The sequence below is a fragment of the Triplophysa dalaica genome, chromosome 13 (genome assembly GCF_015846415.1).
Source record: "Triplophysa dalaica isolate WHDGS20190420 chromosome 13, ASM1584641v1, whole genome shotgun sequence".
In the NCBI taxonomy this organism is placed as follows: Eukaryota; Metazoa; Chordata; class Actinopteri; order Cypriniformes; family Nemacheilidae; genus Triplophysa; species Triplophysa dalaica.
In genome coordinates, this window is record NC_079554.1 from 17,231,036 (window position 1) to 17,248,889 (window position 17,854).

General features: G+C 38.1%; 1 protein-coding gene across 6 annotated transcripts in view; it reads right to left on the reverse strand.

Moving 5' to 3' along the window:
- Positions 1-17,854, reverse strand: part of enah (ENAH actin regulator) — an 81,987-nt gene that overhangs the window by 17,813 nt on the left and 46,320 nt on the right. For 4 of the 6 annotated variants that reach the window (XM_056764304.1, XM_056764303.1, XM_056764308.1 and 1 more), the window contains exon 4: positions 6,703-6,775. In XM_056764304.1, the coding sequence (XP_056620282.1) occupies positions 6,703-6,775 (73 nt within the window). Of the gene's footprint in view, positions 1-6,702; positions 6,776-10,830; positions 11,098-14,238; positions 14,514-17,854 lie in introns of those variants that run through there. The other 2 variants (XM_056764307.1, XM_056764306.1) reach the window with 2 other exon arrangements.

Here is a 17,854-nt window from a genome sequence, read left to right on the forward strand (position 1 = left end):
AATTGTGTAAAAAAGTATAATTTGTTGTTAATCGTCATTATTACTATTGCTCATAGAAGGGTTAGGGACTAAGACTACGTATCATTTATCTTGCACGGTTTTATTTAAAGATCCAGTGTATTAAATATAGCGTCATCTAGCGGAGAGGTTGCGAACTGCAACCAACGGCTCACTCCACCCCTCCCTTTCAAAGCACTTCATTTACATTTAGTCATTACGGTGGCTGACACAGAACTAAGATGTTGTCATGATTCGCTTCTTTGCCAAAGGAGATAACATATTTACAAAATGTGCTCTGTAGAGTATTTTGTCCGTCTAGGGCTACTGTAGAAACAACATGGAGAATTCCATGCAAGGGGACCCGTGGTGTACGTAGACAGAAATGGCTCATTCTAAGGTATTAAAACATAACGCTTCATTATGTTAAGTCTTTATACGCCTTTAAAAGACATAGTTACATATATTACATTGCATTTATGCGGATAGATCCTCTCAAAAATTACACACAGCACCTTTAACTCATTCTGCACAATAACGAACTGAGAGATCAAAATTGCTATACAGTATACATCGTATTAATGATCAAATGAACAAAAATAGACTCAGGAGGGATCTGAAGCATACAGTATTTTGGGCCTTCTTTGACTTGCCTAAGTAAACAACAACTTGCAAAAACACATTCAGAACACATTAACTACCACATAGCAACAACCTGGGAACCACCAACAACGCACTCAAAACCTGGAAGCACTTCTCACATTTTCTTTAGAATATTTAAATGTCTAGTTAAGCATAAAACTCTTAACCTGGGCACTGACAGATATTAATTCTGTATGCAAATTTGTGGCATATAAGAAAATCATTATAGGAAAAAGCTATTTTAAATATCACACCAAAAGTAGAGGGACTGGAATTACTACAACACAAAATATATCAGATCCTGAAAAAAATCATTATGTGGAAAAGGCCATCATCGATCAAACTGTGCTGACGGTCCATTGCGAGAGCAGGCAGAGTGAATAGCATATTGAAGTTCTTTTGGTCAGTGTTTTCCCCTCTATCCCTGAAAAGTCTAGACATTTGGTTCATGGGTACTACTAAGCAAATTTGTCTTCTTAAAAGAAATAGTACACACATACGTTCTGTCAATAAATAGCAGCCATTCTAAGTGGTCAAACAGCATATGGGTTTCAAAAATATTATGACAATTTATTTTAAGATGCACTTTTCTTTTAAGATGTTTCAGTTTGAACCCACTCACTGATGTCCACAGACATTAACAGAAATGGAAATAAATTGCAATGTCATACATCCCAAAGACACAGAAATCCCAGAGACACAGACTGTGTTGCTTCTGTGTCTGTAGGAAAACAGCTAAAATTTAGAAAGACATCTAGATGAGGAATGATTTTTGTGTATTATTGGGGTAAAACTTTACAGAAGTGGAGTTACAATAGGTTTAAATTATGTCTCAAAATATTTTTTTTAATTCCATATCTTCATACATGTGATCCTCTGTAAAACAAAATCTTGGTTGTCGTGGCGATGGAAGAGCCCACCAAATATGCATTTCCTCACTGCCTAACGTGCCACAAAATAATACTTGAGGTATTTCAAGAATGTTTGGTCATCAGATTGTTTTAAGTTTCCAGAAAGGCTCGAGCCACTAATTCATAGCATGTGTGCATAAGAAAACCAAAATTAAAAGACAAAAACAATACAATTCAGAAAAAAGCACCCCAAAAACTCTTTGGGAGAATAAACACATTCTTGGTCTTTGAATTTCAGACATAATGCTTTTTTAAACTGACACACAAAAATGGCCTCTGACACATACTAAAAGAATTCAGATGTAAAACGACTTGGTAAAAAAAGAATGATCCCAATAAGAGTAGAGTCAGTTTGAAGTTTTCTGTTTGAGCCACTCAAACCTTAAGGCTAAAAATTTTGATATTATGTGGACTTTTAAAAACTGCTTTCATTTTATTTAAATGTTTAATAGTGTCAAAAATCTAGAATGCAAATTACTTTCAAGGTAAGTGCATGTGAAATACCACTCAGCACAAGAGACCTGTGCATGTTAAAGTACGTGACCTTTATTCTACAGTTATCTTCAGCGGGCCTGTGTCATTAACACCATCAGGGTCCTTGGGGCCGTCTGACGAAACCACCAATTCATCTTCTGACAGCAAGCAGACGGCCTGACGGATGTTTATAAATGACCGCGAGCAACCTGCCACTCGTTCTTTTCCGCTCCTCTCTATCTCAGCAAAATTGTCAGCATTGTATCAGGTTTGCATCACAGGATGACATCAGATGCTAAGCACGCACCCAGTTCCATTGACTGCAATAGCTAAATATGGCTTTGGGACGGCATGCTGTGGCGGGGTGGGCGGCAGTAGGCCAGCTCCATTACACGCACTCAAAGACTTTCAGAGAATGTGAGCCCTCCGCTTTCTGTCTGATCTTTCACAGACGGGGGAAAATATCCTTATAAGGAACATTTTCACTATATGTACTATAGCACCTGGCTGATGATCACAAACTCTTAGAATGTACAAATGACTCCATCTTGCTGAAAGTAATAGTTTACCCAAAAATGAAATTCTGTCATCATTTACTCACCCTCTTGTCATTTCAAACCTGTATGACTTTCTTTCTTACACAGAACACAAAAGAAGATGCTTTGTAAAATGTTGTTACGTGGCACCCCTTGACTTGCATTGGTTATGTGTCCATACAATAGAAGTAAGAAAGTTAAAACCCTGAATCGCACAAGCAACCATTTTACAAAGCATCTACTCTTGTGTTCTGCTGAAGAAAGAATCTCACTCAGGTTTGAAATGATAACAGGGTGCGTAAATGAAGACAGAATTTCCTTTTTGGGTGAACTATTCCTTCAAGTGGAGAATATCTTACATCTCTTACAAGAGACCAAGCACAAAATTACTTTTTTTTAGAAAATTTAGAAGATTTATTCATTGTCAGTCAAAACTTGAACATGACTGTTTTTTTGTGGAACACAAAAGAAGATATTTTGAGAAATGTCTTATTGATTTTAAGTCCACTCAACGGAAGTCAATGGGGTCCAATGTTGTTTGCATACCAACGTTCTTCAAAATATCTTTTGTGTTCTGCAGAAGAGAGAAAATCATACAGGTTTGGAATGACATGAGGGTGAGAAAATGATGACAGAAGTTTTATTTTTGAATGAAGTACCCCTTTAAAAAGCCCTAATGAGAGGAGAACTGAAACAGGAGAATATGCAAACACAGGCAATAGCTGAAACACGGCAAGCTGTCAACACTAATTAACTTGGCTAAATAAAGCAATGCTAAAAATATTTTATTTCTATAATTAAAACCAGTTAACTAGAGGGAGCATTTTCCATCATACTTAAAGTTGAGAAAGTTTTAACATTTTGTTGAAACACATACTAATAACCCATTGTTGACAAATGACAATTTCAGCTTTCCAGTTTCCAATTCACTTCATTCTTAGTTGATTTTTACCCACAACCCCCCTTACACACTCACAATGCAATCCTTCCCAGAACTGTCTAGTGTGTAAGCACCCTTATACTGAAACTGGGCTCCAAATTGATGTTTCCAGCTCATCTTACCCTGAAATTGGGTCCAAATTGGGGCCTTTGTGTGGCTTGTGGTGAATCAGTGCATACTATTACACAACGATTTGTGACCGAGGCCATTTTTTCACAACAGAAATTCATGAGCTTCTGCAGTCTGACTACATCTAGAATACAGAACACTTCACTTGAAATAATAGCTATTTTCAAAGCAATATTTTGGACGGAAGGCCCGAGCTGTCGAAACATCTAACTTTGCAAAGAAATTGCTATCTCTTCCACATTATTTGAATGGAAAAGTTCACCCAAAAATGCTCTTGCATCTTATGGCTTGCTTGCAACACAGCAGGAGAAACTGAAGAATGTATTTTTTCTAATACAATTACAACGAATGGGCTTCAAGAGACCCATACAAATCATACTCCATATTCCTTATTGCAATAGCTCTGTGAGTAAAATAATACAATTTATGTTCTTTTGATAGTTTGAAAGCTGTGGTGCCCATTTATTGAACGGGGAAGATATAAAATAGCACTGTGCACTTCTTCATGATTCGGCACTTTGGCACAAAGAAACCCCAAAACACAGTCCTTGTTGTCACTACACTTGTTAAACATGTGAACGTGAATTAGCATAATTGAGCCTCATGTGTACTCTAAAAACCAAGTCTGCTTCTCAGGAGTTTACTATGCCGTGGAGCACATCTCTTTTTGGTGCTCAATGCCAGCCAAATTGTTTGTTATGCAGGACGCACAAGGCTGTCCAGAGACATCCTTGCTTGGCTATCAGCACGCAGAGACTAAAGCTAGACTTAATGTTTAACAGGCTGCAGGGGCTCTGCAGATATAGCCTGTGAAGATTTGACGTCTCTTCTGAAGCAAAGAAGTAGGACACGACTGTTGCTGAGTCACCATTTAAACATGGAGATCACGTTCAGTGTTCTACGAAGACCTTGAGATGAAGAGATGCATTATTGATGGAGAAAAGTTAATATGTGAGAAGCAAATCTTTCCATATGCTCCATAAAGGCAAATGACAATTTTGTTCATCATTTATTCCCGGTCGTGTCATTCCTAACCTGTGTGACTTTCTTTCTCCTACAATATGCAAGACATTTTGAAGAATGTTGGTAACAAACAACATTGGATCTCATTGACTTCCATTGTACAGACACAAAACCATTAAGACATTTCTCTAAATACATTCTTTTGGGTTCCACAGAAGAAAGTAAATCATGCAGGTTTGGAACGAAAGGAGGGCGGAATTATTTAAATCATTTTTTTTTTTGATAAACTATCCCATTAAGGTTCGATCCCAGCAGCCACCACCAGTGTATCCTTGAGCAAGACAATTTACTCCACGTTGCTCCAGGGGGATTGTCCCTGTAATAAGTGCACTGTAAGTCGCTTTGGATATAAGCGTCTGCCAAATGCCTAAATGTAAATGTTAATGTAAAGTACTATTATTAATCATCTGAGACACACTGTAGTAACACTGAAACAGCTTGAAGTAGTTGCACAAGATGGCGCCGGTGAGCTTTTGGGACGCCAGAGTCGGCAGAGTAATTTCCGGTTGTATGACACTGTGTGGGAAAAGGAGAATTTTTGGATGGCATACATGGCTGTTTTTTTAGATAAAAAAGAAGAAAGTAATATATCAGCGATATGACAGATTTTCTTTATATTGCTGAGCACTTTGTTAAGCCAAAACAACTCCAAAGTGTAATACAACCAGATATTAGTCTGCGAACTCTGCCATCGCTATAGCTCACCGCCGCCATCTTGTGCAGCTAGCGAATTGCTTTAAGCTGTTACAGTGTTACTACAGTGTGTCTCAGAGGACAACTAGACCATGACTAGCCGTGCATTAAAGGATTTTATTGCACGACGTGGAGGATAATAACCACCCGAAGCGAAGGGGAAGTGCATTACAAACCTCTAATGCATGGCTATCTGTGGATTATACCGCTTATGCCATGGTCATTTCCCAAATTAAGGCAGTTATTGGTGTTTACAGTGTAATTTTTGATCATACACGTGAAAATGAATGTCACACTTCAGTATAGGGGGCAATTCTCGCTATTAACAAACCATTCACTTTTTCCCCAATAAACAATTAATTTGTTGCTTATTAATAGTTAGTAAGGTAGTTGTTACATTTAGGTATTGGGTAGGATTAGGGATGTAGAGTATGGTCATGCAGAATATGTGCTTTATATTACTAATAAACAGTCAATATGCCAATATTAGGCATGCTAATAACAACTAGTCAATAGTGAGAATTGCCCCTATACTGAAGTGTTACCAAAAGTACATTTCAAATGTTGATCAAAGTGACTGGAACTACCAATGCATTAACGGTTTTAATGCACACCTTCCAGCAAATCAGAATCATAAATCTAACAAAGTTTTCATAACCGTTTCTAGTATCTTATTGCATTCAACTTAAATAACCCTGCATCAATGTTTCTAAATCCCAAAAGAAGATGTTTTCTCATCTGCAAAAAAGCTACAAATTGTGATTTTCAGCACATTCTAGTCAAGCTGCACTAACCTTGACTGCTACTACCTCTGGGAACTCACTGCAGAAAAGCTTTTCATTAACAAACCCTGGCTGAGTAACAACCTCTCTATCCTTTGAAGTCTAAAGAAATCTTGATAAAAACATGCTCATGAAAAGGCAAATTCAGAGCTTCAAAGTGGCAAATTAACAGAACTTGATCCAACAGACATTAGCATACCAACACAACAATGTGTGTACTTCATGCAGCAGTACGACGGTTCATCTGGTTCATACTCGCACCATCACACCTGTGAAGAGCACATATGTGATTCCAGGTGGTGGATGCCATTTTTTGTTTAAGGAAATATCTTGAATTTAAGTCTTTGTTCTTTCAAAGAGATTATATGATCATCCCTGACTAAAAAACCCCACCGAGCTGTTGCTGTTGTGTTGGAATATTCAAACAAACAGCAACATCTGGACATCACCTTAGAGCAAGTGTTGAAACATTTTACTGGAACATCAACCACAAATGCCTCACATTTATTTCTGCTTATCAGGCTAAGACAGGACAAACTGGTTTACCTTATAACAAACAAAAGTGTGTGTTTTACCTTCTCTGCATCTCCAGCTCCTCTGGTGAAGGGCCATTCTGCACCTGAGGGGTCTGTCTTGGCAACGGGGGGCCTGTGGAGAGAGTAGATGAAACAGTATGAAAAAAACATCAGATTGATTGTGAAATTGGATCAATATTGCAAAGTACACTAGACGAGCCAAAAACATTAAGAGCGGGTTGTAGAGCGACAGTAGCACTGACCGTTGGCTATAAGATGCATCGATTGGGTGTGTCAGACGGTTAATGAGGACATTATATAGCGGGGGAAAGGCAAATGATTATTTCTGAAACAAACCATCAGCACTGGTTCAGGTCACTGAGTGTACAAAACAGCAAAGCTAATCACCCTAAACTGGAAGTGGGGATGGAAAACTGACCGTTGTATTGTCTGATTTTACAGCACTGTTTGGGCACAAAGTGTCACAGCGTGTCTCTGAGTGAATGAGTGGCGTGGTTTCGTGTTCTTTGTGGGAACCCTTGTGGATTTTTCAGTTCTGCGTCTCACTTTATGAGTGCGTTTATATATTAACCTCCAAAGATGTTCTAAAAGTTTACAACACAAACAAATCATCCAACACCCATTGAATCTCAAAGGTCTTGAGACGTCTGGTCAACTTGAACAAATTGTGACACACCCACACGACTGTGGTATACTTCAGTACTTACTATAGTAAACTGTAGTACAATTTAATATAATTATGAATTACTATAGTATATTACAGTATTGAGTAGTATTATATAGTAAGAAATTTTACTACAGTTTACTTTACGGTATTTTTCACGAATGTGAGTATACTGTATTACTATTGAATGAAAAACTGAAAACACATATTCCAGAAATATTAACACAGATAAAATGACATTTAGGGAAACATTTTTGGAAAAAGGTTGAATTTTGGACAAATGGTCTCCTTTTCCACCGAAACCGCTATCAGAACTGGAATGTGTTACCATATTGTTACCTATTGAATCATAAGACTATGTAAACGTTTATGTCTGCTGAAGTCCATTTATAAGAAACATATTTTATCATCCAAGGTAATTTGATTCAGTGTCTGAATCTGTCAGAAACCGATTCTGAGCTATGCGAGGAAGAGTTCTGCATTAACGTTTCGCACAAACACAGAACCACAGATCCACTCGCCTAATGGATTAATGCAGCATTGTGCAGGTGAGAGAGGTCTGTTTACAGAGTTTAGAGGTGATGCCCGCTCTGTAGCTCATTACAGAACTGCATATGCCCTCTGACATTTCCTGTTTACTTTCTTCACACAGCAGGCATTGCAAAAAAAAGGCTTGTATGCGTACATTACAATAATGTTTTTTGGTAGAAGCTAAGGGCAAGTTATTTTCCTGGCATAAAATCCTACCATTTTCATATTGTTACATGAATGTTGCAGTAAACCAGACAGATCTTAATAATGTCAGGCCATGCACACAAAATAATATCAAAACAACAAAGCCTTACACAGATACAGATGCCGTGCAGAATACATTAATTGAATTTAACTAGCCTGAATTTCGCCCGCAGCACAAACTGCACGAGAAAATATTACATTAGCCATCTGGACAAGCCAAGCTGTGATCAACTCACGAGTCAAATTTCATTTAATGTTCTGTACAGTTTCGTAAGCCAAACTTTCAGCTGATGCATGTCTGGAAGACAGTTTCTGTAACCCACTCCTTTCTCAAATGGTCCTTGTCTCTTTAACACATAAAATACACACCTACGCCAGGCTTAATCTGTATGTAAATGGCTGTTATATAATACAACCAAGCACCCTCGCGTTCTCTTCCTTCCCCAAAACAGAAACAAGTATTACCCCTAAAATGGGATGAGGTAATCTTAAACTATCATGATGACATCTAATGAGTCGACATAATAGGTTGTTTGCGATCACATGGTTTTAATGATGCGAAGTGTTGACGGAGAGCACCAAGTGATTTTCTCCGTAAGGAATTCACTATCACTAACTCACGAAACCTATGTTTAACGACCTAAACAACAACCAGGGAAGCCAAAATCTCTGTTAACCCAATCTTGTAATAAACACTAGCTTCTGTTAAAAGAATGAGTCCTTATTAAACGGATAAAATGAAGAATCACGTTGCGAAACAACGATCAAGGAAAACCAAGTTAAATACATTTGTTTATCACTGATATCAAACCAAAACATGATAACAGAAAAGTTTTATGTTCTCAGTTTGTCGCTGCCTTGAGCCAGGTTATGTGGTTTCTTTATAATGAACTAAGCTTAAAGGCAGGGTGGGTGATCCTGTCCAGATTTTTTTTATCACTTTGGTTGAAAATCTCTTTACATCCTGATAGCAATCAAGAAGTATAGTGGTCCAATATCATTTTACTAATAATTATATTTTGTCTGTTAAAGGAGTAGAACCAAAAAGCGTTCCCCCAATCAAAACATTCTGGCAGAACATAATACATCATCAAGACTGCAGCGCACTCACGTCCGCTTTGTCAATTTAGGGAGAATGGTGGACAATCAGCAACAATCAAACTTTCCTGAAGAACCGACAACAAGTAAATCTACAAAACGAAAGTTAGTTTTTGAAAAAGCAGTGACGAAAAAATGTCTGGATCATGAAAGATAAAATCTCGAATTAACCTTCGGTTCAACTTTTACACGATGGAGACAGTTCTGGCAGGCAAAGGGTCTGAAAGACGACAGAATGGTTGATCTATTTCTTCTGGACAGGTATGTTAATGCTTCGAGAAGAATTTTATGGATTTAGTCTGTTATTCGCTACGTAGATTTACGAAATTCATTCATGTGTTTGGAGGAGGCGTGGCTTTGGACGTCGAATTGCATAGAGGGTGGGATTATAATTTCACTCCACATTTAACGCGAGACTATTCTTATCCCCAGAATAAATGCTTGTTCTTTTAACAGGAGCTAGTGTTTATTACATTTAAAGTTAAATAGAAATTACGTTTTACGTGGTTGCTGTTCCAGTATGTTAAGCGGTTTCCTAATAATGGATTTCTATTGGGAAGAAATACAAGATTGATCACTTTATCCGATTAACAAAGACACTATCTTTTAACAGCAGCTAGTGTTCATTTCAAGGTTTGACAGAAATTTGAGCTCACATGGTTGTTATTTAGGTACGTAAAGGGTTAGCTAGCTCGGCTCCTCCCAACCGCAGATTCAGGATTACAATCCTCTTTTATCTCAGTTTCTCCGTCAAGACTCGCATGTTCCCCCTTCATTATCATCAACATTTGCTACATAATAAAAAACACCATGCGGTTTCATGGTTTGATTGATTTGAACATCAACGCAAAACGCAGGCATTTTGAGTTTGTGATAGTGAATTCCTATAGAGAAAAAGACTTTGTGCCCTCCATTTGAACTTCTCGCAGTGCTGTCATGTGCAAACAACCTATTTAACCTCCATGGAGAGCAAGGACAAATTTACAAAGCTCTATACAGCAGCCATAATAACGAATTAAGATCAATTTCTTCAATTTAGACTTAATAAAGGCAAATTTATGTTTCTTTGTCAGGCTGAACAGCACTTTATAGCTGGTGTCAGTCCAAAAGCACTTAACTTTAGCTTTAATATAGACTATTGCCCCATCAGGCCAGTCAAGTGATGTACTGACATCACACACTTCTAGAAACCTGAACCTGAAAAAATCTAAACATAAAACCCAAAACAAGATATACAATAACTCACAAAAACAACAACAACAATAAAATAAGAAAAATAATAATATATATTTTTTTATAACAATATAACCATTTCATAATAAGTAAAAAAAGAATATTCACCGCCTCCATATGCCTAGTGATTAAACAGCTCTCACAAAAACAAGAAACTGATCTAAAAACTAAAGCAACTAACCAGATTAAATACAAGCTTCAAATGTTTACGTTACAAAAATCATCTCTATGTGGTTAAAAAATAAAAATAAAACACTGAATCCAGAAATTACAAATCTCTTATATATCACACAAAATAAATGTAACATCCACTTAAATCTCATTCGCATCTACAAGGGACCAGACCAAGAAAAAAGCTTCAGAAAAAAGCAAAAAGGTAAAAAATCAACTTCAGGTCAGCTGACCGCACAAGGAATTTCAGAATCTCTTGCACCTACATGAGAGGAAAGAGCCGCCGAGTCTCTTCTGACAGCAGATGTATTGAAGAAGTCCATCCTGGTTTTTGGGTGCGCTAACAAGTGCACTAGAGTCACTCCCATCGGAAAAATTGCCATCGATGACTCCATGAGATCGCAGAGAGAGAAGCATGTTGTTCTGGCTTTTCTGAAGCAAAATCTGCTGTGATAAAATAAGACCGGACCGGTTAGACACACAGTCGTGTTCACCGAGCAGGATGTGGTCCACTTATTGCACTTTCCGGCCCTGATCAATTATTCATGCCTGGATGGGCGAAGGGTAAATCGGTCAATGTTACCATCACATCACGTCGGGTGGGAGGAGGAAAACATGGATGTACTTGTTGGATTAACCCCTTCATTACAACAAAGATGGCGAGAAACTACTCATGATACAAAGGGCAGCATTTTAGGAAGTCTAAAGCAGCATCAAATGGATCTTAATAAAAAAGTAAATATCCCAGCTACCAAGGTGGGAAAAACAGATAAAATAAAATACATAAATAGACAAATAAATAAACTCTCCTTTATAAACAACAGTTCCCATAACCCAACGTATCCAATATGACGGATAAAAGTGGTATTACTGGATATTTTCTTTCAATAAAACCAAAGGAATATTTTCCTCAAGGTGGATATGAAACCCATCTCAGGATGGCTCTCTAAGCACTGAGAGCACAGACGCTTGAGTGGAAGGCAGACACACAGCTCTTCTCAACAGCCACAACATCAAGAAATGGGCTTTAAATCAAGTTAGAAGATGATGTCATTAACAACTAAAAGCCACAAATAGACCTGACAGATCCGAAATCGCCAAGCCTGGGAGGAGATTCCTTTTACTGATCTGTGTGTGCTTCAGTTGGTAACCGGGTACAAACACACAGCACCAAAAATCTTCAGGTGTCTGAAAGTTAGCTTTGAGCGTGCTGGATTATTCAGAGACACCCTAGCAGCTAATGTACAAATAAACGCATTATGTAAAATTGCGTGCGTCAGACCATTATCAGACGACAAATAAGAAAGGTTTCATAAACGGCAAAATAGTGGATAAAAAGTCTTCTATTTCGTGTCCTTTTTGTTTAAGTTTGTACATTTAAAAACTAAAATTAAAGGCGATTGAAGTACCATGTTCCTAAATAATTCAGCATTATAATTCTTGTCTTTAATATTCAAACCTAAAATATTGCCAAAGCAACTAAAAGGTTGTTAAACGATTAATTGCAATTAATCACATCCAGAATGAAAGTTTGTGTTTACATAATATTATAATATTAAAATTTAAATGGTATGTTAATGTTTATTAATTTTTATATTTCTCTTAAATATATGCATGTATGTGTTTATAAATACAACATTAAAATGCACAGTACAAAGAAATATATAATATAAACACAAACTTTTATTCTGGATTAATTGCGATTAATCATTTGACAGTCCTAATGTAAACGTATAGTTGGTTTGACAATGTTTTAGGTAAAGCCCTAGTTTACTTTCGGATTCAAATATGAAGCGTGCTTTCCCTGTTTTAAGGACAGGTTACCAGTTTAAATCTCAAAGTATGAGTTACAGTAATCTGATTTGACGTCTGTCTTTGGTTTCTTGGTTCAAGCGAAAGATTGTCTATCAGAAATCAAGTCTTTACCTGCTCCTAAAAGACAATTTACTCCCTCTGTTTTACCACCAGCTTCTAACAAACATTGTCATTACCACACTCCAGTGTTGTCACCTGGAAAGTACAACACACAGATCCCCTTTTCGCCCATGTGCGCCTTCCAATTAATGTGAAATCTGCCTTCACACACGAGGAAATTAACGTCAAGGGCTGCATCACTTTAGGATGAGGAAGTAAACGAGACTTACGAAGCTTGTGATTGGATGTGTGCAGGTCAGTGAATCAGTTAAATGGGATGTTAATTAAGCTATCTTAAGCAAGTCGCACAGGCTGTCGATGGTGAGGTGTATAAATATGTACTGCAAGGATCAAACATAAAAAAAATATAAATAATCTAGATGAAATAGTCCCTCTACATCCAAATATGACTCCGCTACATCCAAGAATGTAACAAATATCTTGAATGCCATACAAGTAGATGGGTAGTGTTAAGGGTCAGAATCTAGGTTTTGATGTGTTTTGTTACTCATGGCTTTGAGTAAGAGACACAGCGTCTGGGAAAAACAGGGACTGGGGTCGACCCACCTTAAAATAGTTACGTTTCTAGGTTAATACAACTTGCTTAAATTAGTTTACTCATCACTCACCCCAATGTTAACCACTCCGAGCTGGGCAATGTCATGCATGAGGTGTTGATGTTTTCAATCCTCTGCAACACCCCAGACACTAAATAACATGACCTGATATCACCTCACCTCCGGGGGGGCAAAATATTGCAATGACGGAAATGAACCACAAAGAATTTGGGAGAGTGTTGATGCAATGCCCCCTAATAAAAGAACCTCTGCATGGAAACAGTGCCATTTGTTGTCAGGTTTAAAAACAATCAACATGTGCTGAATAAAAAGAAACATATGTTGTACTTATTTTTGTACCATATAAGATGGAAAGTCGTTCTTGAAACTTTAGTCCAATACATTGTACGTGCTGAGATTATATAAATGTTCTTCTTCATATGCAATTTTGATCCTTTTTTGTAGATAGCTGCATGCAAACGGTTTACATTCATGAGAGGAGGTTGTAACATTCATACTGACATCGGGAGAAAGGATAATCTAGAAAAGGCGATTTGAATGGATAAAACATCCAGAATAAGCAAGATTGAAAATGTAAGGAACACTCAAGACTGACTCAGCACTCGCAGCTAAATTTGGCACACGTTCACCAAGATACAGAAACAGCCCTTGAATCGCTATCAACAATCTGTTTGAGACATTTAGTGGTTGGTTGTGATAAACTTGGCATCAATGTGCTGTTAAACCCAGCGAGGAAGGTCAGAACTTCTCTTAGATGTCACAATGAAATTTTGCTTGATTTTGCTTTGACCTATAATTATTATATACAATTTCTAGATCATTTTGGTAAATCAGCAAACTGCCACATATTTCAGTTCAGGTAGTAGCAAACGGCGAAATAAAATCATCATGATATAGTAAACAAATATCATTTCACATGCTTCAATTTGATTGGTTGGGAGAGCGATGACGCTCCTATTCAAGAATCTGACAACAACGCCACCATTAAAAGCAAATATATTACCATCAATTGCAAATAGTTTCAGAATCACATGCACCTTTTAATCTAAACAATGTCTTCTGTGGCATTGCTTTCCATTATACTGTACACTTGTAAAAAAGATAGTTGTCAGGTTTCACAGTATGAAACTGCCCCTGCTGTTTCATCTCCCACAGTTAAACCTTCTCCCCCGCCAAACTTACTCCTCAAGATAATCTCAGTGCGGCTGATTTTCTTCTGCGGGAAACGGTTCACTCTGGGGGCCGGCATGATGGACAGGAGCCCGCAGGCCTGCTTTCAGCTCTGATGCGAGACCAGGTCCCTCCGGGAGAGTCGAGGTAGAAATATCGAGTCGTACACCACGAGTAAAAAACTCAAAAATCTGTAACCAAAATAGGAAACCCTAAATTGTTCCAAAGCAACAAAGCCAACCTGGTGTCTACTCGGCTCAATTACTAAGAAAGCTGGAGAGGAGAAGAACTGTCCACAACGAGAACTATTAGAGTCTGGGGCAACAGAATGATCTCTTCAATAAAAAGTGTTCAGGGTTGCCAACGTCATCTCTCCCACCTTCAAATCAAATTGGCTGCTGTTGCAATTGGATGGTCATTTGGTGTCAGCTTGAAAAACAAACACATAGCAGATGCGGGGTCCAGCATGCCCCTTCCATGCCGTATTCAACTAGGAAAAACAACTCTTTTTAGGCTCAGGAATGTTGTGTCTTTTTTCCAGAGGTACCATGCTTCAAAAGATAAACACTTGTGTTGCCAAACCGTAAAGTCTCGAAATGCAGGCTGACCTTCATTTAGAACCCCAGACGCAGCGGGCTCCTGGGGGGCGACCGTCGAATGGGGTCAAAAGCCAGCTTTGTTCGGACATTGATGAGCTCATGCGATCCCACATATCTGCCCACTGTCAACAGGCCATCACGAGACAGTATTTATACACAGAAAGGTGTCACTTAAACCGTAACTCCTGACCCTCACACATGTGAAAAGACCACTGATCCAGGTACTATATGGAAGACAGCAACTGATAACTAAAATTAGATACCTTTCATTTTATTGAATATGATGCAAGCAAGGTTTCTGAGAAAGTCTTAAAGGGATAGTTTACTCAAAAATTGAAATTCTGCCATGTACTCAGTACTCACCCTAAAATTGTTTCAAAACTTTGTATATTTCGTTGTTCTGATGAACACAAAACAAGATATTTTGAAGAACGTTTGCAACCAAACACTTCTGGGGCACTATTGACTTGATCGTCAATAGTGCTCCAGAGCTATTCGGTTTGTCCACATTTCTCAAAATATATTTTTTTGTGTTCGGCAGAACAAAGAAATGTATACAGGTTTGAAACGACCCTATTAAATTCTGGAAGATTTTTGGTAACTATCTCTATAAAATGTTCTCTCCTGAAAACAAAAGGCATCTCCATTTCTAAAGACCAGATTTTTCCCATTTTTGGTTAAACAGATGAAGTAAATCATGGGTAACAATCTGTGAGCGTTTGTGAGTTAAAGCGATAGTTTATCCAAAAATAGAAATTCTGTTCTATGTTAAAAAACAATATATGACTCTTGGAACATGGAACACAGAAGAAGTTATTTTGAGTAATGTCTCATACATTGGAAATCAATGGGCGCCAATGTTGTTTAGGTACCAACATTGTTCAAAATATCTTCTTTTGTGTTCTGCAGAAGAAAAAAAGCCATACAGGTTTGAAATTACATAAGGGGGAATAAATAATCAACTTTTTAGGTGAACTGTCCCTTTAAGCTCCTGCCTGAAACTGGGATAGGTTCACCTAAAAATTCAGTCATGAATTACTCACTCTCCTTTATACATTTTTTGGTTTGGTTGAAAGATATTTGGACGAATGCTTGTAACAAAACTGTTCTTGGCCCCCATTGACTATCATAGTAGTACCGTAGTAGTCAAAAGTGACAAAACCCAGAACTGTTTGCTTTCCTACATTCTTCAAAATATCTTCTGTGTTCAACAGAACAAAAATATGTTGGTCAATGGGGTCCAAGAACTGTTTGGTTACAAGCATTCTTCCAAATATATTTCTCTGTGTTCATCAGTACAAAGAAATGTATATAGATTTGGAACATTTCATTTTTCGGTGACCTACTCCTATAATTATTTTGGGAAAGACAAGGTTTTCCAGTACGTGAGAAATAACACTTCTTTATCTCAGCCGGGGTATTACCTACTCAACAGGCCGCTGTTCCACCTATCAACACTACACCAAACTTCACATCCCGCTCTTAAACCACAAACACCTGCCTGTCTCTGTCCGTAAGAATTTAATCTTTTGTTCACACGTTCCTAGAAGTCAAGGCAAAGAGGCATGTAAAAGTTGACAATAAAACACTAGAGTTTAAAATAATTACATCTAAATCACTCGTGGGAAACACTCAATCTTATATTTCTCACATATTCTCCGCTGTGGAATTGCCTAGTGTGATTACTCAACAACAAACATGTTTGTATAGCTTTACTTCACTGATATCACAACCAGCACATTCATCACTCCTTCATGTATATATATAGTTCATGTCGCCAAGAGCTCTCTACCCTGTGACAGACCTTGTCCGTCATGCTGGCAACAGACTTTATATAAAAACGCCAAATCTCACAAGATCTACATCTCCAGTGTCAGGGTAACATCATTCTATCATGTGACTTTGTGTGGCACATTACGCCCCACTAAAATTAGCAGGGGTTTGGGAAAAGGACCTTTGATATTCTCCTGGATCCACCGACGGAGGTGTGTGGTCTCCCCTGAGAGGGGTTGGATGATAAATGTGGTACACAAAGTTAAAAAAACAAATCTACTACTGCACTGTTTTGCAACACAAGACCCAATTGGAAGACAGTACGACCACATGGGTATGACAACCGGGCACAAACATGGCAAATATCTCGATTAGGGTTTGTAAACACACTATTCGATGTGATGCTCCAAAAATACAGGCATGTCTAACCCGTGTCTGTGTATAGACAAATACAAAGGATCGCATTCTGTTGCCGAGGCATGTGTCGCTGAAACATTTGACAGGTATTACCTGATGTAGACGATACGAAAACAAAGCCTGACATGATTTACTAACAAGTCTGCCTAGCAACACTACAATTCCTCGTTCAATCAACAGGGGGCACATTTTCTATTCAAGGGTTTTGTTTTACATCCCGAGGCTTCCAAATCAGTTAATAAATAACTACAATTGAAACGCTACTTTATTCTTAGCAATGCAAATAAATGGGAGTCATTAAAACCCTCAAGGTCACATGCTAATTGAACGCGTCAACAAACCACTCAGTCACTTTTGGTGCACGTATCCCGAGCCCTAAAACAAGTAAAAAATGCCACTGAACGGTCAATGCATCTTAACAATATTCCCTCTCTCATCCACTTCGCTTCCTGTCCTATCTAAAAAACAACACTAATAAAGGCAAAATGGACAAAAAAATACATCTTTTGAATAGAAGTGCTGTGCAGTTCACTCAGGGACAGATCTCACCGCAGTTAGTTACAGTCCTCTAACAGCACCGAGCGGAGGCGTTTCACCCTACCACAGCTGTAAACAGCTTAATGCTCACAATAGAGTGAATTAGGGGAGAGCCAATTAGGCTTTCCTGTGCTGGCACCATGGCATGGGATCGTACTACGGTCTGGTTAGTTCAGTTTAATACACTCTCCAAACTCACTGTCTCACTGCCAGACATCCACAGGCATTGTCCACATTCAGCAGAGCTAGCAAAGCACAAACCAATGCTGAGGACTAAATAGGAAATAAATCAAATGTTTGTT